Source organism: Hyperolius riggenbachi, chromosome 7 (genome assembly GCF_040937935.1).
Source record: "Hyperolius riggenbachi isolate aHypRig1 chromosome 7, aHypRig1.pri, whole genome shotgun sequence".
In the NCBI taxonomy this organism is placed as follows: Eukaryota; Metazoa; Chordata; class Amphibia; order Anura; family Hyperoliidae; genus Hyperolius; species Hyperolius riggenbachi.
The window spans coordinates 197,337,907-197,365,183 of record NC_090652.1 but is presented as its reverse complement, the minus strand read 5'-3'; the positions used below and the strand labels follow the sequence as shown (position 1 = coordinate 197,365,183).

At 44.0% G+C, this 27,277-nt stretch overlaps 1 protein-coding gene across 2 annotated transcripts in view; it reads right to left on the bottom strand.

Annotated features, from left to right (window-relative positions):
• The window catches only part of MDH1B (malate dehydrogenase 1B), a 90,339-nt gene that overhangs the window by 6,072 nt on the left and 56,990 nt on the right, over positions 1 to 27,277 (bottom strand). For both annotated transcript variants that reach the window (XM_068244979.1, XM_068244980.1), the window contains 2 exons: positions 11,459 to 11,610; positions 4,679 to 4,818 (listed from right to left, as the gene is read on the bottom strand). In XM_068244979.1, coding sequence (XP_068101080.1) covers positions 4,679 to 4,818; positions 11,459 to 11,610 — 292 coding nt within the window. The remainder of the gene's footprint in view (positions 1 to 4,678; positions 4,819 to 11,458; positions 11,611 to 27,277) is intronic.

The following is a 27,277-nucleotide window of genomic DNA, read 5'->3' as shown; positions in this document are numbered from 1 at the left end:
CAGGTCCAAATACAATGAAATAAATCTGCATTGGGGTAGGAACATTTGGGACATTATGGTGTGTAATACACCAGGGGAGTCTTATATTTAATGTTGAAAGCGTATTTTGCTTTATGTATTAATTTAAGGTGAGATTCCCGCCAGTTTTCCCCAATTACCAAATTTTGAAATTTCTTGTAGCCTTCTAGGATCTTATTGGGTAGATCTACCCCCGGTATATGTTTAGACCAGTTCGATAAATTAATAGATGCTTTTCTAGGGGCCGACAATTTTTGAAGGTCTGTTTGGATCATTGATAACGATATTTTAGGGGACATGTGGTGCTAGAAACTCATCTAAGTTATTCAAGAAGGCTATCTTCTTAAATTGCTCACTCTTGCTTTTTACGAAGGACCTCATTTGGCCATAATACAGCTGTTGCGGAATACGAAACCTGCTTCTCGTTTCCGAGAAGGTTAGTAGTTTACCCTTGTGTAAATCTATCAATTGTCCCAGACATTTGATCCCCTTTTCACGCCATTCAAAAAAACCCCCGTGGGGTAAGCTTGCTGGGAATTCAGGCAGTCCGCATAATGGCATGTATTTGGAAACCATATAAGGCATATTAAAGATTTTACATAGCTCCCTCCAGGTTACTATGGTGTCATTAATTATTTTGCTGCATCTGACCTTGGGAGGAAGGTGCTTACGAGATGTATGTAGCAGGCCAGATAGTGCCCATGGTTCCGAGAACGAAGACTCGAGACCGCGTAATGCAAGCTAAATTGTATCTTCTTATATCCGGTATAGTAAGGCCTCCTAGAATTTTGGGTAATTGTAACCTGGATAGAGCTATTCTTGCCTTCCCTCCCTTCCAGAGAAAGCGGGAAAATGCCTTGTAAAGATCTTTTATATCCGAGTGCTTCAAAAGCACCGGAATTGTCTGCAGAGGGTACAACAATCTACCAAAAGACACTGACTTTATTAGTGCTGCTCGCCCTACCAGATTTATAGGTAGCTTCTCCCAGTTAGCTAATTGGCGTTTAATGGCTGTTATTAGTGGGTAATAATTTTTTGAGTACATGAGAGCAGGATCTTTATGGAATTTTACTCCCAGGTAAGTCACCTGTGAACAGACTTTTACCTGAAGATGAGTCAGGTTTAGTGGAGGGGCCTGTGGAGATAGATACATCAGCTCGCACTTTGCGACATTAATTTTAAATCCACTTAGGCTGCCAACTTCTTTAACTATTTTTAATACCTGTTCCAACTGGGTCAATGGGTCCTTTAGAAATAATAAAATGTCGTCAGCAAACATGGCCTGGGATACTCTGCTATCACTAACTTCCACGCCTTGTATATTTGCTTTCAGGTACTGAGTCATGGGTTCCAGGGCTAAATTAAACAACAGGGGAGACAACGGGCACCCTTGTCTCGTTCCTTTTTCTAACATAAAGGGATCTGATAGGAAGCCTGGAGTGTATATACGGGCCCGCGGATCAGTGTGCATAGCATTAATTAAATTCCTTAAGTCACCTGTAATGTTCATTTTGTCCAGTACCCCGTCAAGCCACTCCCAAGACACATTATCGAATTCTTTTTCAGCATCGATCATTAAAATTGCATAATTTTTACACGTCTTGGGATAGGCTTTTACATAATCTTGAACTAGAAGCAATTTACGAATGTTGGAAACCGCAGAGCGATTTCTTATAAACCCCACTTGATTAAAACTAACCAATTGAGGTAATAAATTAGCCAATCTGTCTGCCATTATCTTAGATAGTATCTTTATATCCTGATTAATCAGTGATATCGGCCGAAATGAGCCAGGTTGCAAGGCATCTTTACCAGCCTTAGGAAGTAGTTTAATATAGGCCATGTTTGCTGACGACGGGTATCTTCCTTCTTTCAATATCTTATTAAACAGCGATAATAGGTGAAGCACCAGGTCTTGTCGTATCATCTTGAAAAATTCGGGAGACAGACCGTCTGGACCTGGTGCCTTACCATTAGCAAGGCCCTTTATAGTAGTATGGATTTCATTTTCGGTTATTGGGGAGTTCAACTCTGCCAGGTCATCCTCCGAGAGAGTTGGAAGAGATATTTTGGCTAACCAGCTCTGTACCTTTCCCTTGGAGCTAGGAGCAGTAGGATCTGCATACAATTGTTTATAGTAATCCTTAAAAATAGAATTAATGTCTTTGGGATTATGTTGGATCTGACCTGAAGGTGACCTAAGTGAGGTAATAATTGTGTTATGGAATGGAGGTCTCGACATCCTTGACAGTAAGGTACCCACCTTGTTTCCATGTCTATAGAAAGAGCATTCTGGTTTTACTTTGATCTAACTTGTACGTAACTGCAGGGGTCTAGTCCTGGAAAAAGAGGTGAGTGGACTCACCCTAAAAACCTCGCCAAAAATAGGCATGGTTAAGCATAGCGTGGGCGTGGTCATGGGTGGGGCCAAATATACATGGCCTTAGCAGTGGTATAAAAGGTCTGCCAGGGGAAGTTTGAGCTCTGTCGTAGTGTATCCCGAAAAAGTAGATGTAATCTGACAGCATTTGACCAAAAATACACATAATCTGGCAGAGGTTACTCCAAAATACAGATAATATCAGAATCAGAATCAATTCATTCCTCAGGTAAACATCAAATTTTCCTCAGGTAAGCATCAATTTATTTTCGCCAAGTAAGTTTGCACCTACAAGGAATTTGTCTTGGCAGTTGCAAACAAACACAAACAAAAACAATACAAGGACAGACAGTGTGAATATTACAAGTTAAGGACATTATAAGTATAGTGGCAGTAAGCAATGTGAGAATTGTTCATGTTTAGTTCAGTGCTGATTACTTTCAGTCCTAGCAGGTGGTTCTCCCGAAAATAGACAATTGGGCAGCAGCTGTTCCCCCAACATACACATAATCTGGAAGCAGTTCCCCAAAATACGCGAAACCTGGCAGTGGATCACCCAAAATACACGTAACACCCAAAATACATGTAATCTGGCAGCAGTGGTCCCCCAACAAACACAATCTGGCAGCGGTTCCCCAAAATACACGTAATCTGGCATCAGCGGTTCCCCAAAAATACAGATCTGACAGCAGTTCCCCCAAAATAGGTACCCCCAGTATAGCTAGCCAGGTCTATAGGTGTCCCCAGTATAAGTAGTAATGTGTATAATTGTCCCCAGAATAGGTGGCCAGGTGTAGAGATGTCACCAGAATAGGTAGCCAGGTGTATAGATGTCCTCAGAATAGGTGGCCAGGTGTATAGATATTCCCAGAATAGGTGGCCAGGTGTATAGATATTCCCAGAATAGGTGGCCAGGTGTATAGATGTCCCCAGAATAGGTAGCCAGGTCTATAGGTGTCCCCAGTATAGCCAGGTGTCCCCAGTATATGTAGCCAGGTGTATAGGTGTCCCCAGTATATGTAGCCAGGTCTATATGTGCCCAGTATATGTAGCCAGGTGTATAGGTGTCCCCAGTATATGTAGCCAGGTGTATAGGTGCCCCCAGTATATGTAGCCAGGTGTATGGGTGTCTCCAGTATATGTAGCCAGGTGTATAGGTGCCCCCAGTATATGTAGCCAAGTGTATAGGTGCCCCCAGTATATGTAGCCAGGTGTATAGGTGCCCCCAGTATATGTAGCTAGGTGTATAGGTGTCCCCAGTATAGCCAGGTGTATAGGTGCCCCCAGTATATGAAGCCAGGTGTATAGGTGTCCCCAGTATATGTAGCCAGGTGTATAGGTGTCCCCAGTATATGTAGCCAGGTGTATAGGTGTCCTCAGTATATGTAGCCAGGTTTATAGGTGTCCCCAGTATATGTAGCCAGGTGTATATGTGCCCAGTATCTGTAGCCAGGTGTATAAGTGTCCCCAGTATATGTAGCCAGGTGTATAGGTGTCCCCAGTATAGCCAGTCTACAGGCGTCCGCAGAATAGGTAGCCAGGTGTCCCCCCAGCAGGAGGGGAGCAGCGCAGTGGAGAGGAGCATTGTGCAGAGCAGCGGGGAAGGGCGGACATCTACCCCCCTTCCCTCACCTTGGGGCACCTCTTCCTGGCTCTCCCCTCCAGATTCCAGAACATTTGCAGCGGCGGTGGGTGGCAGCGGGCATCAGTGGGCAGGACTTACCTCCTCCTCATTCCGGCGAGTTGACTCTGTGCGTGCCGCTGCTCTGGTCTTGACTAGACCAGACTAGCGGCACGCACAGCGTCAACTCGCCGGAACAGGAGGAGGTAAGTCCCGCCCACTGATGCCCGCTGCCAGCCACCGCCGCTGCAAATTTTCTGGAATCTGGAGCGGAGAGCTAGGAAGAGGAGCCCCAAGGTGAGGGAAGGGGCTGTCCGCCCTTCCCCGCTGCTCTGCCCAACGCTCCTCTCCACTGCGCTGTTCCCCTCCAGGGTGCTAGGGTGGACGACGTCTAGTCTCCAATAAAAGTAAGTGGACGTCGTCCACCCGCGTTCACGCAGGACTCTACCCCTGCGTAACTGTATATAGCATAGCTTTAAATAAACATTATTTTCTTCACCTTCAAACAATTGTCTGGTCTTTAGTTTATCACTGCAAAAACATGGTTATCTGCTTATCAGTGCAGACATTCAGTAATCTGTCTGCACGGTCCTAACACTATTTCAGAAACAGCTCCTCCCACAATAATAACTAACACCCAGTTTTTGATGGAACTTTACCTTGATCAGTTCGGAGGCTGCTTGTTGCAGTATTGTCTTGACATCCTCAGGAATGGTAACATTGGTATACACCTTCCAGTTGCCATCCTCAAGTTGCACTGGCATAGAGTAAACAATGTCACCTGGAACATCAAACTGGCCTTAAAGAAGGAAAGCATTAGTAGCATATTAGTTTTACAATTTAAAACAAAGTACACCGTTGAAAGGAGATGAGACATCAAGATAGAAAATATTGGTGGTTTTAATGAGCAGATGTTTTCATATTTATGTTACTTATACAGTCTCTCCACAAGCCACTACAAATAGTACATAAAATATATTTGAAGATACACACATGACGATACTAAAGTCCCGACCCTTATTACACTCACCTCGATTACTGCAACATTCTGCTTTGCAGTTTGCTGTCTTAAAGGGATCCAAGCAGCTCTTGGCTTCAAATAGCTGCAAGGGCTGACATTGTTCAGAAGCTCAACCCCTGCTGTTTTACAAGTGCTGTTATCCAGGCTAGGTGTGACATTCTTCAACTGTAACTGATGTTTTCTGTTTGAAGTACAATGGGGGTTTGTTTGTGGTCAATTAAGTCTAAAGAGGCAATTTCTTATCTGTTTTCACCATCTCCTGCTCAGGGACCACAGGTCCTTTGCGGTCGGACAAAGTGGCTAATTTAACTCTTAGATGTAAAAAAATGAGGTAAAATTAAAGTTTTTTTCAATAATAAACCATGTTTTTAGAATGCATTTTTTATTTGGTATAGAGCTGCCCTGGGTGTTAAAAATGATGCTCGGTTCACTTTAAAGATTAAAGTTAACATTTATATACCCATCAATGGTATGCACATCCATACAGTTCAGTATTTTTGGTGCTAGAAATGTAAAGTGTGAGGGTGACTCTTCCATAAACAATAATAACTATATACAAAGATACATCAGCACTTGTTTCATAAGTACAAAGTTGAATACGTTTGTATTGAATTTAAAACAATACAATTCAAACCATTCTAGGAACATCCATTAGATGGCATAAAACACTGACATCAATAAAGTACACTTGAAGGACAACCGAGGTGACATGTGACATGATGAGATAGACATGTGTATGTATAGTGGCAAGCACACAAATAACTAGGCTGTGTTCCTTTTTTTCTTTCTCTGCCTAAAAAATCAGGTATGCAAGTGAAAGTTTCTGCCCTGGTCGGGATCGGGTCTGACCGGGTCAGACTATAGCGTAACCCTCACTGATAAGTAATTACAGCCATAAAATACTTTCCTGTCAGCAAATGGCTTCTGAGAGCAGGAAAGAGATAAAAAGGGGCAATAATTTATAGACTTGAGCTTTAGCATACTGCAATGATGGTGTCATTGAGCAGAGACAATGAAACGGTAAAACATTAAAAACTAGATTTAAATAAAAAATAAAAAACTGTGGAAAATCTAAAAAAGTCATTTTTAGGAGAAGGAGGATGGATACAATTGTTTTTTTCATTAGTTTATTTTCACCTCGGATGTCTTTTAACACAAATATTTCCAAGCAATAGTAACAAAGGGGCATGATGAGACCTTTATTCAAAAAGGTATTTAAGTTCATATAGCAGTAGAACAACATTGCAAACATCAACAGCAATAGTGAAAGTCCATAGAAAAATCAAGCTAAACTGCAAGAAATGAAGTACAGCCTATAGCACCATATTACTGAAAGTGGTTGTTTCGGGGATGAGCCCTTGATCACGGTCTCACTGGTGCAGTGATGCAGAAATGTGCAGCAGTGCTATACTTCATTGCTTGCTGTTTATCTTGATTTTCTATGGACTTTCACTATTACTGTTAATGTTTGCAATGTTGCTCTACTGCTATACAGGTAGTCCCCGACTTACGAACGACCCGCCGATACGAACGGTATGGATTCTCTGTTTCCATGGGAACAAGCCAAAAAACAATTTTTCAAATTGGACTTGTAGTTTTTGAGAAAATCGATTTTTAAAAAATCAAAGAAAAAATGGCTTTTAAACTTGTATAAACAGGTACAAAGGGCAGAGGTGACACAGATGGGACACTGGAGGCACAGGGGGATACAGAGGAGGTACAGGGGACAGAGATGGCACAATGTTCCGACTTAAAAACAAATTCCGGTTAAGAACGAACCTACAGTCCCTATCTCATTCGTTAACCGAGGACTACCTGTATGGACTTAAATGCTTTTTTAAAACAAGTTCACATCATGTCCGTTTGTTACTATTGCTTGTAAACATTTGTCTTAAGTATACTTAATTGATTTCAATGGTTCACACAATGGGCTTGATTCACAAAAGGGCGCAAACTTAGTTAGCATGCCTAAAAGACCCTTAGCACGCCTAAAGCACTTTAGGACACGCAAAGTTTAGCGTGCTAAGTTAGCGCGCACAAAGTTTAGTGCTGCATGGGGCGCAGTGCGACGTTATGATCGCACCCGGTGCAACGTTTTGCGCACACTGCGCAGCGCTAAACTTTGCGCGTGATCAATAAAAGCTTTGGTCATGCTAACTGCTTAGCACCCTAGTTAGCACAACCAAAGCTTTTAGGCGTGCTAACTGAGTTAGCACCCTTTTGTGAATCGAGCCCAATATATTTATTCGGGTTTCCTTTTCCCTGGTTAAAGTACCTTGTAGTTTGCCTCCCTAACTTTCTCTATTACCTCAAAAGAGTTCTGCCATTTTGCCAGAAATTTACTTTTCAATAATTCTGTACCAAAGTTATCTCTACACACATTCAAATCTGTTACCGTAACTCCAAAGGGGGTTCACTTTCAGGTAAAGATAAACTTTTGTTAGATGAAGGAGTAACTGTAACGATCGGTGAAGCACAGAGAGGATCTGATTACCGGTGATCTGCAGTATCACTGGGAATACAGATATAGACCAGATTATAAGTGATCTGCAGTATCACCGATAATCCGATATACTAGCTAACCTCTGTTCACCTGAGTAGAGTGTAGTGTTTGGTGTAACAGTAACACTTCAAGGACTAGGCCTTAGTGCAGCAAGGAGTACTGCACAGCTTCCTTCCGCAGACCTGAGCTCTCCAAGACGGGAGGAGTCAGACTGACAGTAGGAAGGAATGTCTGAAAGTAACCCTCAGGACAAAGGGTCACTAGCGAGGAACCGCCTCTAACGGTAAGGTCGGTTCTCGAGGTCAGACAAGCCAGGTCGTACACACACGGACAGATACAGTACAAGATCAGAAGACAAAGGCGGAGTCTAAGTACGAGCAGGGTTCGGCAACAGGGTATCAGATATATCGAGGTACAGAATCAGGAGGCTGAGGCGGAGTCTAGGAACGAGCCGGGGTTCGGCAACAGAGTATCAGAAATATCGAGGTACAAGATCAGAGTTCAGGAGGATAGTCAAGGCAGGCAAAGGTCATAACATATAATCATAATCAAATTAGTACTTTAGCTATCAACAGAAGCTTACAGCTCCAGCTGGTCCCGGCACACTTATGGATCTGACTACGGATCTGGGTGCTCCCACATATGTGATCGCAACGCCAGACACCAGAGAAATGACCAGCTAGCGGTATATATACACATGTGTTTCCCCAGCACCTCCCTAAGTGCTGGACCAATGAGGAGAGGAGTCAGAGTCAGCTGACCAGCCTGGTCAGCTAACTCACTACTGGTTGCTATAAGGCCTGCCTCTCCGTGCGCACGCGTGTCCTACGAAACCTGAAGGGACTACGAGTCCCAGCCACCGCAGCCCTGCTCTGCGGTGTCTCCGCAGCGGGGACATACGCGCCAACCGCCACGTCAGACGCGGTGGTTATGCCGCGTTCCGCAATGCCATGCACGGGGGTAGCCGCCTCACACTGAGTGGAGGCGGCTGCCTCCCCGTGCTTACCCATATCGTGCGCGGAAAGAGCCGCCTGCCGCTGACTCGGTCAGACGCGGTGGTTATGCCGCGTTCCGCAATGCCATGCACGGGGGTAGCCGCCTCACACTGAGTGGAGGCGGCTGCCTCCCCGTGCTTACCCATATCGTGCGCGGAAAGAGCCGCCTGCCGCTGACTCCTGGCGGCGGCTCTTCCGCGATTTCTGACAGTAACATTTCAAGACTCCATAACTCTCTTGCCATCAGCGCTCCCCTGTAGTCCGTCCTTATAGCACTGGAGAGCTGCCAGTTGAGTTGCAGTATCCTAATTATGCATCCCTGCGGTTGTTTTTTCCACGTACATCTCAAGTAACCCATATCTGTCTGCACTCCACCTCTACCTGTAGGGGTTAAGAGCAGGGCAAACACAAGTGGCACAAGGTATAAAAGAATGACTGCATGGGCCAATACTATAATACACCCACTTCACTGGCGCTGTCACCTCTGTGACAAAGAGGGCATGATGAAACTCTCTAGCCCTCTTACCACCCAAGTCCCTAAACAGAAATTCTCATTAAAGCTTCCTAGCAAAGATGAGTGAGAACAGTTTAGAAAGCATCTTAACCAGTTCACCCCCAAGGGTTTTTATCCTAACGGACCAGAGCAATTTTCAGTTGTCAGCGCTCCTCCCTTTTATTCCCTAATAACTTTATTACTACTTATCACAAGAAAATGATCTATACCTCGTTTTTTTCGCCACCAATTAGGCTTTCTGTGGATAGTACATTTTGCTAAGAATTTTTTTATTCTAAATGCATTTTAATGAGAAAAACAGAAAAAAAAAGAAAAAAAATCATTATTTCTCAGTGTTCAGCCTTTATAGTTTTAAAATTAAACATTCTCCTGTGGATAAAACAAACACGTTGTATTTGCCCAGTGGTCCCGATAATTAAACCGTTTAGATTATGTCCCTACCACAATGTATGGCGACAGTATATTATTTTGAAATATAAGTGGTTATTTTTCTGTTTGTTCTGGCCATAATTACAAGCCCCTATGTAATAAATTAAAATTAATTTTCCCCCATAAAATATAGAATAAAAAAAGCTGAGTCCCTAAGGCAACTATTTTTTTTTTTTTTTAAGCTGATTTTTTTTTTTTACAAGTGTTTTTTTTGGGGGGGAGGGTTGGAAGTGTAATTTTATTAATGATGTGTATATACTTGAAAATGTATGTATTTTGTAAGTGTAATATACTTTTTGGCCACAAGATGGCGCTGGTGAACACTCATAGGACGTGTTCACTTTTTTTTTTTTTTTTTACACACTTTATTAAACTGTTACATTTCCTGTTTATGTGAATGGACGTAGCCGCTGTTCGCGGTCACGTCCATTCACTCCAGGCACTGCGATTGGGTAGAGGACTGTTCAGTCCTCTTCCCCAATCGCCCAGCACGGGATCCCGACGGTAATGGCGGCGGTAGCGGCGGACACACGGCGGTAGCAGCGGCGGGAATGCGCGACGTATTAAAACGTCATGTTGCTGTTAATAGCGGTAAGCATGACGTTTTAATACGTTAGGATGGCGGTAAATGGTTAACTGTACCGGGGTCTTCTTCCAGATGTAGTCGCAGCTACTGCGCATGCTCTGTCTTGTCCACACACCTAATAGATCAGACTCCCATCACAGGGAGCTTCTATGCTTGTGTGATTCTCAAAAGAATTGTACTGCGCATACACCCGGCCAAGGAAGTGCAATCTAGGAAGCGCGTGGACAAGACCCCACATGCGCAGTAAGCTGCGACTAAAGCTCTAGTCCCAGATCGTTCAGATGGGGCAGCAGCACAAGCAAAAGGAACAATAGGATGCCGAGAGACCTGACATATTATGGGGGGGGGGGATTTTTTGGGGACCAATGTATTATGAACCATGGTAAAGATCTCCATGACCATGCCACATCTGGACCCAAATTCCGAAGGGTGGGGAGGGGACCCCCTGAGCCACATCTGTACAAAATTTCAGACCCCCAGCCCTGTTAGTTTTCAAGATAAGACATACAAACCTATCTTGGGAACCAGCAGGGCTGGGGCACTGAAATTCAATGGCTCAGGGGGTCCCCTCCTTACTCTCCAAATGGGGTCTTTAGAGGGCATGGTCACTGAAATCTTTAGGCTCAGAGATGCAGTGCTAAGGGGAGGTGGTAAAGAAGACCCAGCAGGAATAGTGACAGCATCATACTCAGAGCAGCTCCAGCAAGGGGGGGGGGGGAGCAGATACATTGCAGAGTAGTGCTGGCATGCACCGTGAACAGCATAATGAGCTTCAGGAGGGGAGTGAAGGTAAATCTGTACTGGTACATGCACAGACCCTATGTCCCTGGACAAGGCTAAGAAAAGTCACTATTTATAGAATGTGTGCAAGGTGGCTATTTATACAAAACTAGGTGGCATAGCAAAGTACCTTACATGCTTGTCCAGCAGCTAATTGTGTGCTACTCGGCTTACTATCTCTTGAATGGCACCACCTAGTGGACGTGATTAAACCCAAATATGTCCATTAGAGGGTGTGGGAGTAGCTAACCAGTCATAGCTTGACCGTGGAGAAATCATCCACTCCACAGTGCCTACGGAGGACTACCTTTACAATGTACCATGCTAAATATAGGGGCAGGCATGACACCATTGACGCTGTTACACCCATGGCACGAGCCTTGCCTGTACCCCTCTAGGTACGCTTCTGTATACTATCTCTTCCAGCTTTCTTTGCTAGCTCATAAATAAAAACTACATTTTCACAAAGACTGTTTTTTACAAGTACCTGAAATCTTTGCAAAGTACTAAAAATGTTATATGTATAGACACAACATATAATTTAAATCATAATCACTTTACAAATAAGGGTATAAAAAAGTTACCCTTGGAATGTCAGTATTTTAGATTACCTTTGCAAAGGACACCAAGTGAAACAATTTCTCCATTGCTTGTATGTTGCCACCAGGATAGAAAACTTGCAATTGAATGAGCAGCTGATAAGCCAGAGCGATGGTGCTTTCTGTTTTTCCATTCTGCTTCAAGATGATTTTTCATCCATTTTCTGCCAGTAAATTTGACAAATGTTATATTTGGTAAACATATTTGCATACTGTATATGGACTTGTGTCTAAGAAATAAAATAGCTAAGTTTCATGACTAAGAATGCAAGAATGCCAGTTATTGAATGTTTTTGTGCAGGGCCATTGTTACTATAGGGGCAAATCGGGCTATTACCCAAAGCCTCTCCATAAGTGTATAGTGGTCATGGCCGGATTTCAGGCAAGGCCACATAGGCCATGGCCTAGGGCACCAGGAAGCAAGGGGCGGGTTGCAGGCTGGCACACTCATGCAGTCAACCTGCCAACATGTGAACCACAGTAATTGGGTAAGTGTCTGGAACTCAGGGAGTGAAGGGGCATCATACATGGGCAGCTTATTGTCTGTGACCTGAGCTGTCACTCATCGCTTTTCGAGTCCAACTCCACCCTCCATCAGCTCCACCCTTTAGAGTGGAAATTATCAATTTGGTCCATAAGTGGAATAAAAATTATTAACCATTCCGATCATTTCAGATATAATGGATCCACAAAACAGACCGATAAAACAATTGACAGTTGGTCGTTTGTAGTAAAATTGCATCGTTAATAAGCATCTTTAAATACATTGATTACTGGGATCAATAAAAGTGTGTGTGTGTGTGTGTGTGTGTTGTGTGTGTGTTGTGTGTGCGTGTTGTGTATGTGTGTTGTGTGTGTGTGTGTTGTGTGTGTGGTGTGTGTTGTGTGTTGTGTGGTGTGTGTGGTGTGTGGGTGTGGGTGTGTGTGTGTGTGTGTGTGTTAGGGCGTTAGTTGTTTGTCAGGGGGCAGCTGGCGATGGTGGCCTTGGGCGGTAAAAAGTACAAATCCGGCCCTGATAGTGGTCCCTGGGGCCCCTGCAGAGAATTAGGTAGCACCCAAAGGGTGCAGAACTTGTAGGAGATGTCTCCTGTCCCCCAAGTCCTTCTGAGGTGTTGCCCTCTTCCGTAGGCATTGCTGCCTTGCTGGCTACCTTTTCAGCTCTGGTGGAGCTTCAGTCATGTGTAGTCAATGATGATATTGCAGTCACAGAAATTTCCGAGTTTGAATCCGAGTCTTCTTTTGAAAGTCCAGTGTTTGAGACCATTGCTCGTGATGATTCTCTGCCCAGTCCTGGTTTTGGTTTCCTCGTGCCGGACTCTGAGGTTGGCAGTTCCCCGACATGTCCTGAGGTTTCTCCTGTGCTGGTGTACCCCAGTGTGCTCTGTGACCCAGAAAGCCCAAGTGTGCCTCGGTTACCAGCGTACTCAGATGCTTCCACGGTGGAGACATGCTCTGATTTAGCCTGCCTGCTTGCATGCCCAGAAGTGGTCCCTGAAAGTCTTGATCTTGATGGGTGTCCTCGTAATTCTGAATCCGGAATTGTCATTGGTTCCATGGGGGTTCTTGGTAATTCTCCATGTGAGCCTGGTGATTGTTCTGCCCTCTTGGGATCTCTGTGGAGCTTCAAAAGGTTCTGGGAGATTCCGGGAGAAATTTTGCTTGGTCCCCTGGATAAGATCAACGGTGGCTTTTGTGTTGTAAGGGACACTTCGAACAGGTATTGTGGCAGGTTTGGTATTTTCGGACGCTCCTTGGAAGGTGGTGGGTATTGTCTGGAGGGTGTCGATGGCTTCTTCTCTGGCAGTCACAGTCCTGATGGGTGTTATACTGAGATTGGTAGTACTGATGGGCATGTTTCGGTGGCTTCTGTTTCCGATGAGGTTGGTTTCGGGTGGACTGACTCTGGAATTGGACCTTGTCGGGCTACCCCGACCTTCATGAGTCTTCAGTTTGAGTCTGTTGCTAATAGCAGTTTTGAGGGTCGTCTGGAATTCGACCCTGGAGGGGGGGGGGGGGTACTGTGATGATTTGCTCAGCTGCCTGTGCAGGCAGCCAGCCAGCCTTTTGACCATTGTTTTGATTTGCATGCTGCAGGACTCTGGAAAGAAGAGCTTCTGTCAGTTTTGCAGCTTGTGCTTGCAGAGGAATTTGCATACGTTGTCATGCAAATTGCCTGGCCACATTCATTGGAGGCGTGTACTATAAGTGCTATGTCTTTCCCACAATGCTTCGCTGTTCATAAGGATTTCGTCCTATGTAACACTCCTGGTGGGGTGTCAGCCTTGCTCTCTGTTTGAACATCAGCTTAGAGTAATTCCTAAATCTGCGCTAGGCAGATTTCCCTAGTGCTGTTAGGATTGTATTATCTGTATTGCCTGTTCTGTCTTGTCTTGCCTGTTTGCCATTGTCCTGTCCCTATGGTGGTTGACAGGAAATGGTTCTGATCTCTGTTCTTGGAGTATAGCTGGTGCAGCGGTTGCTACCAGCTATCTCTTCTGTTCTGTCTCCTGGGATCGCACTAGCTACTTTTTGCTAGTGCCGGGGATCCTTCTGTTCTGTCTCCTGGGATCGCGCTAGCTACTTTTCGCTAGCGCTGGGGATCCTTCTGTTCTGTCTTCTGGGATCGCGCTGGCCACTTTTCGCTGGCGCTGGGGATCCTTCTGTTCTGCTACTCTGTACTTGGATCGCGCTAGCCACTTTTCGCTAGTGCTGTGGATCCTATCTCTCGCTTGTCCCTGTTTTCGTGTGTCTGTCTGCTACGCTTGCTGGAGGCTCGGTGAGGTAACCGTTAAGCAAGCGCTCGCGTCCTCTGTTTCATGTTTGTCTGTTAATGGTTAGTTAGGCGTGCTTGTCTCTATTGTGCTTATCACGTGGAGACCGCTCATAACCGCGTGCACTGTTGCGAATGAGTGCGGTGTTCGCGGTTAGCTAGCATTTGTTATTTTCCGTATCTCCTCATTGTATTATTTGCTGTGCCTTTGCTAACCTCGTATTCTATTCTGATCTGCCTTGTGTCACGTCTGGCGATCGCATCTCTCGCGATCGCGTTCCTATTTCATATCTGCTGTTGTGTGTGCGCGGTCGCGGGGTGGCGACTAGATTGGCGCACACACATACAACCTGTCCCTTTGCTCGTTCTCATTCGCAATCGCCTCTCTTGCGATTGCGTTCTGCGCTTCGTACAATTCCTGTCTGGCACTTGTGGAGGTACAGAGGATTGGTTCCTCTGCACTCCCCAGCGCCATCTGCCGACAGGAATTTCCCTCTACAGGTGCGTAGCACCTTTTGCTGGGTGCCTGCAAATATATGCTTGTGGAGGATTTCCGCCGTGTCAGCGCACGCGTTGTGCGCTGATCACGGAGAAAGTTCCACAATTGTTACAGTTAACATTCACTCGAACCCACAATGCAATCCCTGTGCCCTATTTTAAGCTAAGAACAAATCCCTGATTTGGAACATCATATGTACTTGAGTACTCTTGCATCGTGTGAAATTTTTATTGTGTCAAAAAACAACTGCACGCTGAAAGGGAAAATGTTTGAAATAAGATTATTGCAAAGAGTTTGAAAGATTATAAAAGATGTGACGCAAAGTGCTTTAGAGCACTGTTAAGATCAATGGAAGAAGCTTACATTCAAGGCAAGGCAGGAGGAGGGTACATAGAAGGAGAATTTGGTAAAAAAAATTGTTTATTACGTTCAGTCTTTGTATTTCTTTTAGACACTCCTCATATAGACAGTTTTATATGTTTACTTTAATCTAGTTGCTTGTAACTTTTTACGTTATGCATTTATGTACATTGGAAAGCTTCTTTCTTAAACAGAAGCTTGCAGATTTCTTTACCACACCTGTAAGAAGCAACACTCATAATCCATAACTGCAGCACAATAGATAGAGCATACTAATCTTTTTATTATGCCAGTGATAAATTCCAAAACATTGGTTTATGGTACACATGCAACTGTTAATTTTATATAATCACGTAATCTACAGACAGCTGTCTCAGGCTGCTTTGGACTTCATCAGTAAAGGTATGTATTGCACATGACTTGTGAGAGTGGCATAAAGTGGTCACACAAATATAAATGCTTGCCTTTATCAGTGAATTCATATTGATTTTCTTGAGCATGATTACATTACCCATACTAATTTGGATAACTTCTACTGGTGGACACTTCTCTACTGGTGGACACAGACAAAAAACAAAGGATGTGATATTTATGAATCTACCAGTTCAATAAAAAAAAAAGTGTCAGTGGCCAGCATATCTAATAAGTAGTGGTAGACCAGTGAATAACTGCAGGAGGAAATTTGGACACCACTATATTGTCAATGTAACGTTATCAGTATAACTGATTTATTGGCGCACCCTGTATAATTTGAGCACAATACTTGTATATAGCAGCTGTACCTTCCATAATTTAGGAGATATTCTTCTTTATAGCGGTTTTGTCTTCCATATAGCGGTTGTACTTTACATTATAGCGATAGCTCACTGATCTGCTTTTACGTAGTGTCTTTAATACAGCGTGTGCCTTAACATAGAATTATTTCCATATCGGCTGTAAAGTACCTGCTAACTGTAATCCCAATAACAATAGACCGTTTAGTTTTTAAACTTCTGTATAGCATCTGTAATGTAATAACTAGTTACAACAACATTGAACCATAAATGCCGTTTGTGTAGCGGGTAAGTTGGACAACAGGTACGCTGATGTCCCATAACCACTACAAAAGCTTTAAGCACAAGCAGCAAGCTTTCTGCAGTGGATAACATGGTTTTCCTGTTTACATCTAAATGGCATCTCTAATGTAACTATAAGATGAGCTGGACAACAGGCAGCCCGATGTTCAATAACCGACACCAGCTATAACAGCACTGAGCATGGCTGGCATTTCTGTAGTGGATGATTTTGTTCTTCTGTTTACATTTTTATACTTCTCTATAGCATCTGTAATGCAATCACTGGCTACATTTCATGACCGGTTAAGAGAACTTTTTTTGGCGGTAGGAGAACAGAGGCGCCAGCAGGATAAAAGCGGATAAAAAAAGACACGAAAGACTGTCTGAATAGTAGCAATCACATTTATTAAATAGTACCCCAAAAAGGTACTATTTAATAAATGTGATTGCTACTATTCAGACAGTCTTTCGTGTCTGCTTTATGGAGGTAAGTCCACCACTTCCTCCCAGCAAATTTTAAAGTTTTTATCCGCTTTTATCCTGCTGGCGCCTCTGTTCTCCTACTGCTATTCCGTGTCCACCCCTGGTGGAGGGGTGATCTACCCCCTTTCGCATCTACAGAGAGCAACTTCTTATCCCTGAGTGAGGACAGGTCTAATCTCCTCACCTGCCTATACAGTGGTTGCCTTTGTGGTAACCCACGTTTGTGAGTATAATTTTCTCACCGATAACCTTTACTTCTTTATGCTTAACATACTACACTATGGCAAAAAATGAGGAAACGCTACTACCACCGCTGCACAGTCCGAGGGAGCAGGAATAACAGATCTCAGGACATATAGGCAAAAAAAGGGTATTCCGCTACACCAAGGCTGGGTAAAAAACTTTTTTCTTCAACTTTATTAGCACATCAGTAGACACATACAAGGCTGACGCGTATCGGAGCTCTGATACACGTCAGCCTTGTATGTGTCTACTGATGTGCTAATCAAGTTGAAGAAAAAAGTTTTTTACCCAGCCTTGGTGTAGCGGAATACCCTTTTTTTTGCCTATACTACACTATATTGGGCTCTCGGTTTCTCTACACTTTTTTTGACGGTGATGGTCTTAACTTTTCAATAAATATGATGTTAAATTATGGTGTAATAATGCATAATAATGTAAATAGTCAGTTAATATGGAATTATATTATTGTATTTTGAAAGCAGTTCTACATTATACCTTTGTAAAGAACACTTATCGTAATAACCTCCCAAGTGAATTAGTACACTGTCAAGGTTTATATTAATACAGTTCAAATATGTTTTTTTAAATCTTTGATGCATTTAAATTAACTTGCTTATTTTTAATTTGCTTTCACTATTGTTGTTTATTAAAATGTATGCTCTGAGGAACATTACAAAGACATAAGATAACACAGTTTAGTTCACCAATTTATAATTACAGGATTTTTATTGCATGTAGATACTGCATAAATCATGCAAGGTAATTATTTTCAGTAAAAATAAAATGTTCTTCATAATGTAAAAAAAGCTGCAGTTCTCTCCCAGTGTTCTCCCCAGATTTTTTTTTCCAGCCGGGTGGCGTGAAAAAGTAGCCGGGTGGGGAAAGTCACGCTGGGTGCTACTCAGTGGGAGGTCACACTGGTTGCTGCAAGGATCATACGGTGTGGCTGGGAAATGGGCTAGGAGCTATTCGAAGGGGAGAGGGTGTGTGTGGTAGAGGTGATCACGCTGGGTACTGCTGGAGGGGGGAGGGGACTCATGCTTGGTACTGCTGAGGGGGAAAATCATGCTGGGTACTGCCGAGGGGTAAATTACGCTGGGTACGAGAAATGTGGTTAAAACTGGCTGCTACTAATAGAGCAAGGGTGGGGGGTCTCACACAGAGTGATGCCGTTGGAGAGGGGCATTCTCTGTCAGGGTGCTGCTGGTGGATTTGAAGACCTCTCTGACCCCTATCCACTAGCAGCACTCTGAGAATGTCCCTCTCCAACAGCATTGCATCTATGCAGCTGCTATCAAACTTCATAGCAGCTGCATTTTCTTCATCACAGCTTCCTGAGCCCTGTACTGCATAGTGTTGATAGTGCAGAGTACAGCTCACAGGTATGGAAGCTGAACACTTCTGCAGCTGCTATTAGACACCTAATTTAGCAGAGGGACTTCTAAGAGGAGCAAAAGTGGGAGCAAGCAACTGCCTCTGTAGCCTTGTGGGATATCCGGCCCTATTCGTACCTGACCTCTGAGCTATTCTTAATTAAGCAAGAGACATCAGAGGCTAACATCTCCACCCATCTAGAGGGACATGAGTACAGATACTGTAGATACACAGCAGCCAGGCAGCAGGGCGAGTTAATTGTTCTAAGTTACAGGCACTTGATGGCGGGGGAGGAGAGGCAGACATGCCTGGATGAACAGAGCAAAGCAAACTTCAGCTCCTTGCCCCGTGCTGGCGAAGTGGCTATAAAGCTTCACACCTACTTCTTCACGGCACAGGCGTAGGGAGGTGGGGGCAGGATGGGACATCTGCCCCCCTCACAGCATCTGGGGGGCGCTTTTGCAGTGAAGGCTTGAAGCAGTTTTGTTTGGGCAATGAATAAGCAGCTGCAGATCACGGAACTCTACTGCCCCGCCCCCTGTCTCTCCTGGCTGTATCTCACACACACACACACACAGCCCCTTCTCGCTGTTTTGCCGCGCGAGATTTTAAACTAACAGGAGTAGAAGAGCTTCTGCTGAATGCCTGGATCATAGAGCGGCCCGCCCCAGGTGAAGACAAAGAGGGGTGGCAGAAGAGGCGTAAGTCCAGGCACCTCTCTACTATGTAACACATTGGGATGCAGCCTGCAGCTTCTGTGTGTGCAAGTCACTGAGGGCTGTATATGAAAGCAACCTCGCCCCCCTCCTTCTCCGTCCTGGCGCTATGCTGTGTTCTGCATGGAAGATCAGAAAAGGGAGATCAGCTGTAGTGCCTTTCAGCCTTCCCCTTCAGTGACACCTGGTCTCCCTACCTCCCCCTTCACTCAGAGCAGCACTGATAAGAACCTGGACTTGCCGAAATTAGACTTCAGGGTCCTAATGCTGCCATGTTACTTTCTAGTAACTACAACAGCAATTTGTGTTTCACTGCCAAGATGCCTAGAAGCTATTATTATTATTTAGTATTTATATAGCGCTGGCAGCGCTGTACAGAGTATATTGTAACAATATTTGAGAAGAAAAGAACAGTACCTGGCACCAAACGCAGCAGGGCAGACACACCGGACCCGGAAGAAGGAGCGTGCTCATCCACAAGTTTGTTGCATCCAGTAGACTTGAAGAGAGGAAAAGGAGGCACCGCTTCTTTAAAATTCCTTTATTCCGGTGGGGGAAGTAGCAGGTACACAGCAGTGGGGGTAAAAAGGCCTGACAGCTGTTTCGCTGGTTTAAACCAGCACACTCTGCCTCTGAAGAAGCTGGTTTAAACCAGCGAAACAGCTGTCAGGCCTTTTTTACCCCCACTGCTGTGTACCTGCTACTTCCCCCACCGGAATAAAGGAATTTTAAAGAAGCGGTGCCTCCTTTTCCTCTCTTCAAGTCTAACAGAGTATATTGTCTTGTCACTAACTGTCCCTCAGAGGGGCTCACAATCTGATCCCTACCATAGTTATATTTTTATGTATGTATTGTGTAGCGTAAGTATTGTGTTCGCAGGCCAATTTTGAGGGAAGCCATTAACTTATCTGTATGGTTTGGGGATGTGGGAGGAAACTTGAGTGCCCAGAGGAAACCCACACAGACACAGGGAGAACATGCAAACTCTTTGCAGATAGTGTCCTGGCTGGGATTTCAACTGGGGACCCAGTGCTGCAAGGTGAGAGAGCAAACTACTACACCACCATGATTTACTAACCTTAAATGAGGGAAATAAATGCATTATTACTTACCTGGGGCTTCATCCAGCCGCCTGTAGTCCTTCAGGTCACTCGCTGTCCTCTCAGTCTGCTCTGTTTTGTGCCTGTCCAAAATCTCGCCAACTGGACCAATAGTGGGCTACTGCCCATGCGCTATCCCAGCCACGCGCCTCCTCAAATCACTCTCCTGTGGCTGAGAGCGGTCTGTGCATGTGCAGTTGCAAGCTTTACAAAATGCGGATGCCCAAAATGCTGCTGGCCACAGGAGCTCAATCAAGGAGATGCGTGCAGCTAGGACAGCACATAGTGTGACAGTTGCACAACAGAACTTACTGTAATGGCCCATACTCACGGGCAACTTTTAGGGCCTGTCGCCAGCACACGTGAGCTGTCGCCGACGTTCCTCCTTCTCCCGCCGGAAGCTCCGTATACTTCAATGGAGGTTGCTGTCGCTAGTCCGCGTACTCACGCGGACTAGCGACAGTTGCGGCGGAGTTGCGGCGGCGACTGTCGCCAGGCGATTGAGCAATTCAATCGCCTGGCGACATCAGCGACGGGCGACAGTTCGGGGTGCGCGCCCGTGCAACGGCGCATACTCACAGGCGACCTGTCGCCACAAAACGCGCGCGCCGCGTGTTGCGGTGACAATTGTAGCCCGTGAGTATGGGCCATAAGGACAGCAAGGGACCTGAAGGACTACAGGGGGCTAATCAACTTATTTCCCTCACTTTAGGTTTCCTTGGGGCCTGTTTTCCACCATGTGTTGAGTTTGCAGTTTGATGCTCCACCCTCTCACGCCACAACACAGAAAACAACATTCATATGACCCTGTGCCGACAGGGTCATATGCATAAGACCGCAGACCATTTGCCGCCTGGGTTTCTTCTTTTCCCCTTCTCTTCTCCCCACTCTCTCCTCCCTCCCATCTTCTTCTCACAATTAAATCAACCTAATCTTGTGATCTGTAATCCTAAAGGTGCCCATACATCAGAAGATGAATGGGCAGATCGACCAAGAAACAGATATCTCTCTCTCTGATTAAATCTGATCTGTTGCCTGCTTTACACCATAGAATCAGCCTTGAGAGGCTGCATTCTCCACTTCACAGTCCCCGGCGCTATCCCATCAGTGCACGTTGCAGTATACTTTACCTGTCCATGTTTGCCGCTGGCTCTGTCTTCATCTATGTGCCCCACGTGGTTGCCGAGGTATACATGGACGCTTGTGTGACATCATACACGCATCCACGTTATGCTGGCAATCATGCCTTGGGGTGCGTGGAAGAAGACAGAACCAGTGGCGGACACAGACAGGTAAAGTATAATGCAATGGGCAGGAACATTTTATATAAGTGGGGACAGCACCAGGGTTCCTTTGCGTTTGTCACTCACTTACCGCTGCACACCCGATCAAGCAAGTCGGCTCTACATCATGTTGTGCTGTTCTGGCTTCCCCACAAGGCGCAAAAATTGTCTTTGTCCCCGGGTGCTGAAAACCCTTGCTACGCCTCTGCTTCACGGGGAGAACAGACAGACATTCTTCTGAACACAGCAGCGCGTCCTCTCTCCATTCTCCAAACTTCATTTCCCCACCTCCCCTGCTTGTAATAAGCACTTCCCTCCCCTTCACACTACTGAAAGGAGCTGGGGAGGAGGACAGAGATAGTGTCCCTGCATAAAAGCGGGCGGCTGCACAGACACAGCCGCTGCTTGCTGTAACAAATCAAAAGGAAAGTAATTCTGCCGCAGACCAGGGCAAATGGCAGCCGGGCGGGGGGCAAATGGCCGCCGGGCTCTCCGCCCAGTTGAAAGGCTCTGGGGAGAACACTGTCTGCCCCCCCCCCCACACACACACACACACAATACCATTTGAAATGACCAAATATAAAAATGTCTAACTGAAACAATTAATTATTTGATCATGAGGAAATGAGTTAGATAAAAAGGGAAAAAAGAGTGGTGTTTGGGTATTCACCAAAAAAAGAGGCCAGATGTTAGTTACAATTTTGCCAACTGTAATAAGCAACTAGTGTATTCATATTAGGAGGTAATGTTATCCCTTTTTTAGTGCTGGGTGAGGGACAATTCTTCTTTCTAAAAGATCTTTACTTGAAGAACAAGGAGCCCTATATCCTTCAGATGTGGGACATATATGAAAGGAGAAGAAAATGTAGAGTTTAATAATTAAATGTTTAAAAAATAAAAATCAAGCAACATGGAGGAGTGGCTATGTTACTGCACTATGCACTCCCTACAAACTTGCACATTGCAGACAGTCAAGGAAGGTTTCTTCTTTCGATGGTCTCTATCCAAACAGAAAAATCAGCATAGTAAATCTTTGCACTCCTCCAGAAAACCCCACGGAGGCCTTAAAACCTGTTTCAAATCTTCCACAATAATTACTCCCATGGTGAAGAAACAGTCTGTTGGACTAACATCTATTCTAGAATTTAATTCAACGTTCAGGGGAAACACTTTTTTTATTCATCTAGTCACCAGTCCTATTCCAGAATAGATTCAAGTCTAGTTGCCAACATGCTTTCTTTCTAGACATGTGTTAAGCACATATGGGCCCATATGCAATTCACTTTTTCTCCTAGGTTTTCTCCTAGGTGATAATTTTTCATCTTCTCTTTGAAATTACTTTTCAGCATTTCATATTAGCAAAAGTACCAAAAGTAGTAGAATAAGTGCTATCAGAATGGTTTTGTGTATTTTATTGCTTACTGGGAGTTTAAAAAACATTGTATTGACAACGTGTTGAAATATCAACTTGGAGAAAACGAAGGAGAAAAAGTTAATTGCATATGGGTAATGATCTGATCATGATGTTGTATGAACAACATTTACAGTGGGTTGCAAAAGTATTCGGCCCCCTTGAAGTTTTCCACATTTTGTCACATTACTGCTACAAACATGCATCAATTTTATTGGAATTCCACGTGAAAGACCAATACAAAGTGGTGTACACGTGAGAAGTGGAACGAAAATCATACATGATTCCAAACATTTTTTTACAAATCAATAACTGCAAAGTGGGGTGAGCGTAATTATTCGGCCCCCTGAGTCAATACTTTGTAGATGTATGCAAAGAAACAAAGAGGCGTGCACCTTCCGTCTTAGGTTTAATCCAAATGACGTGACTACTTCATATAACATTGCTTCATCATTAACAGGCATAATTCGTATAAAATCGCCATGCATACAAATTCTTACGTATCCTTAGTTGTGTGGATCATCATAGTGGAGGTGGGTGGTGGGTATGGGTGGCAAAGCGACGGCCGTTTCGCGTCTCCTGACGCTTGGTCACGCTGCAGACCACTGTGAATAGGAGACGTGAGCTTCCGGGATAAAAGACGGGGTATAAGTTCCGCCCCTTCCGGTTGCATCACGTCCCCCGTGAGCTGGATTGGTTGCATGGGTTGCCATGACTCCTGAGACGCCAGGCTATGGGGCAGTGGGTGGAGACAAATACTCACTCTAACGTTATTGGTGGAGCCTGGGACAATAAAAATATATATATATATGACCCAGTATAAAGTTAAATATACGTTCCATTGACAGCGTGTGCTTATAGCTACGTCGCACTCATCCACTGAGGGATGCGCGCGGCATATGCAGATAAATACAAAGTGCAACCCATACTGGGGCACATTTGTGGCGGGCTTATTACCCAGCTCGCCTTTTCGCTCGCGTGCGTCATAAACGCGCAGCCCAATCAACGGATCCCACTACCCCTCTAGTGCCTGCGCTCCACTGCCATGACAACGGTGCAAAAAGTGTTTTTTAGTGGATGTGTATATAATGTGGACCATTAAAACCGTTAAAAACACTTGGGGGTTATGTTATACATTTAGCATACATTGAAATATAAATTCAGTAGAGATATATAAAAGTGGGACATCTACCAAGGGGCTAGCAATTGGTTACTATGATTTTACATAGCCTATTAAAGTACATGGACTGTGTTGGACTCTATTAGTTGCACAACTATATAGCATTCTATATCTTCTATAACTGTCCGAACAATACCTATTGAGTGGTATATGATATAAATATACCTTAAAGATACAGATCTTATTTCTAGCAGTACATCCATATAATACAATATATACATAATGATATCAGGAAGTCCTTTACATCAGGGGCATCTTTTAAGGGTCCAACATACAAGAAAATTCAATTTTATCATTAAGGCCCAACGGGCCCATTGCTTCAGTCCTTAGAATCATTTTGGTTTCTCTTCTCAACAGTAGTCTCTCCTTATCTCCCCCTCTTGACGGGGTTTCTTGTTTTTCTAACGCTAAAAAGCGCAAATTGAATCTATCCATAGGATGCTCACTCGTCATGTGTTCAATAAGTCGTGTGCAACCCTTTCCTGATTTTATAGTACTCATATGTTCGCCGAACCTGACTTTCATTGGTCTGGTCGTTTGTCCTATATAGAACCGACCACAAGGGCATATTAATGCATATACAACAAATTCGGTTTGACAAGTAAAAAATCCTTTTATCTCTATCAGTTCCCCACCTAATTGTACAGTCTTCTGATTTAACAATTTATTACACCATTTACAATGGCCACATCTATGATTTCCCTGGGGCAATGTAGCTGTCAACCAATCTTTATTTTTAGGAGAGACGAACTCACTGCGGGTAAGTATATTCCCCAGGGTGGGTGCTCGTCTAAAGGCCACCCTGGGAAATTCTTGTGAAATGCATGATAAATTAGGATCCCTTTTGATCATAGACCAATTGGAGTGTATGGCCTTCCTAATTCGGTCGGCCATCGAGGTAAAATCAAACGTGAAAGTCGTTCTCACGATTTTAGCCTCGTCTCTCTCCCTTGGGGCCAGAAGTGGCCCTCTTGTCTGTCTCCAGGCTCTACGTCTGGACCTTTTAAGTAAATCAGAATCATATCCTCTTCCTTGAAATCTAGCAGTGAGTTCATCTGCTTGTACAACAAAATCATCATCTCTACTATTATTACGTCGTAATCTTAAATATTGCCCATAGGGAATGGCTTCTATTACATGTCTAGGATGGAAGCTTTGTGCATGGAGGATAGAATTAGTAGCTGTATTTTTCCTATAGCCCATAGTGGTCAGTTGGTTATCTTTGATCATTAATTTGACATCCAAAAATGTCACTTCATAGTCATTAATCTCGGATGTAAATTGCATGTTCACCTCGTTAACATTTAGATATTGCATGAACTCAGAAAATTCATTCTCTGTCCCCGACCACACCACTGCAATTACAGCTGCCAGTCTTTTAGGGTATGTCTCTACCAGCTTTGCACATCTAGGGACAGAAATCCTTGCCCATTCTTCTTTGCAAAACAGCTCCAGCTCAGTCAGATTAGATGGACAGCGTTTGTGAACAGCAGTTTTCAGATCTTGCCACAGATTCTCGATTGGATTTAGTTTTGGACTTTGACTGGGCCATTCTAACACATGGATATGTTTTGTTTTAAACCATTCCATTGTTGCCCTGGCTTTATGTTTAGGGTCATTGCTCTGCTGGAAGGTGAACCTCCACCCCAGTCTCAAGTCTTTTGCAGTCTCCAAGAGGTTTTCTTCCAAGTTTGCCCTGTATTTGGCTCCATTCATCTTCCCATTAACTCTGACCAGCTTCCCTGTCCCTGCTGAAGAGATGCACCCCCCGAACATGATGCTTCCACCACCATATTTGACAGTGGGGATGGTGTGTTCAGAGTGATGAGCAGTGTTAGTTTTCCGCCACGCATAGCATTTTGCATTTTGGCCAAAAAGTTAAATTTTGGTCTCATCTGACCAGAACATCTTCTTCCACATGGTTGCTGTGTCCCCCACATGGCTTGTGGCAAACTGCAAACGGGACTTCTTATGCTTTCTGTAAACAATGCCTTTCTTCTTGCCACTCTTCCATAAAGGCCAACTTTGTACAGTGCATGACTAATAGTTGTCCTATGGACAGAGTCTCCCACCTGAGCTGTAGATCTCTGCAGCTCGTCCAGAGTCACCATGGGCCTCTTGACTGAATTTCTGATCACCGCTCTCCTTGTTCAGCCTGTGAGTTTAGGTGGATGGCCTTGTCTTGGTAGGTTTACAGTTGTGCCGTACTACTTCCATTTCTGAATGATCGCTTGAACAGTGCTCTGTGGGATGTTCAAGGCTTTGGAAATCTTTTTGTAGCCTAAGCCTGCTTTACATTTCTCAATAACTCGATCCCTGACCTGTCTTGTGTGTTCTTTGGACTTCACGGTGTTGTTGCTCCCAATATTCTCTTAGACAACCTCTGAGGCCCTCACAGAGCAGCTGAATTTGTACTGACATTAGATTACACACAGGTGCACTCTATTTAGTTATTAGCACTCGTCAGGCAATGTCTATAGGCAACTGACTGCACTCAGATCAAAGGGGGACAAATAATTATGCACACACCACTTTGCAGTTATTTATTTGTAAAATAAATGTCTGATTTTAGTTCCACTTCTCATGTGTACACCACTTTGTGTTGGTCTTTCAGGTGGAATTCCAATAAATTTGATTAATGTTTGTGGCAATAATATGACAAAATGTGGAAAACTTCAAGGGGGCCGAATACTTTTGCAACCCACTGTAAGTCACCCATGAAAAGGCTTCATGGAGACTTAATGAAAGCCTACTACTTAGCAGTGATATTTGCAGGTAAGAAAACTATTACAAGCCACTTAATCCAAATAGCCTATAAAAATAAAAGAGAAACATGGGAGGTTCAACAAAACCTAGAACACAAATTAAAGGGAATCTAAGGTGAAATTAAAGGTAGGATATAATTAATTGTATTTGTAGTACAGCTAAAAAATAGAACATTAGTAGTACAGTTTACAGTATAAGAGGAGTTAAGAAACTTCAGTTGTTATCTATGCAAAAGAGCTTCTCTGAGCTATCCCACTAATTTAGTCATTGAGCAGTGCTATTTTCTGAAGCACTTCTTTCAACCTGTCTCTCGCTGTTTCTTGTTTGTTTAAGCATTTACTGCACAGCCAATGACCCTTTGAACTGTCCTACTCTGTATCATAGTGTAAAATACAGAGTATAGTTTGTAAACTGCAAATATTAGACACTGATCCAAGGAGATATATATATATATATATATATATATATATATATATATATATATATATAGCTATATAACAAAAAATAAAAATATAAACTTTTCTATGCTACTAATGTTCTGTGACTTATCCGTACTACACATACAATTCATTATATCATAAGGGTTTTTTT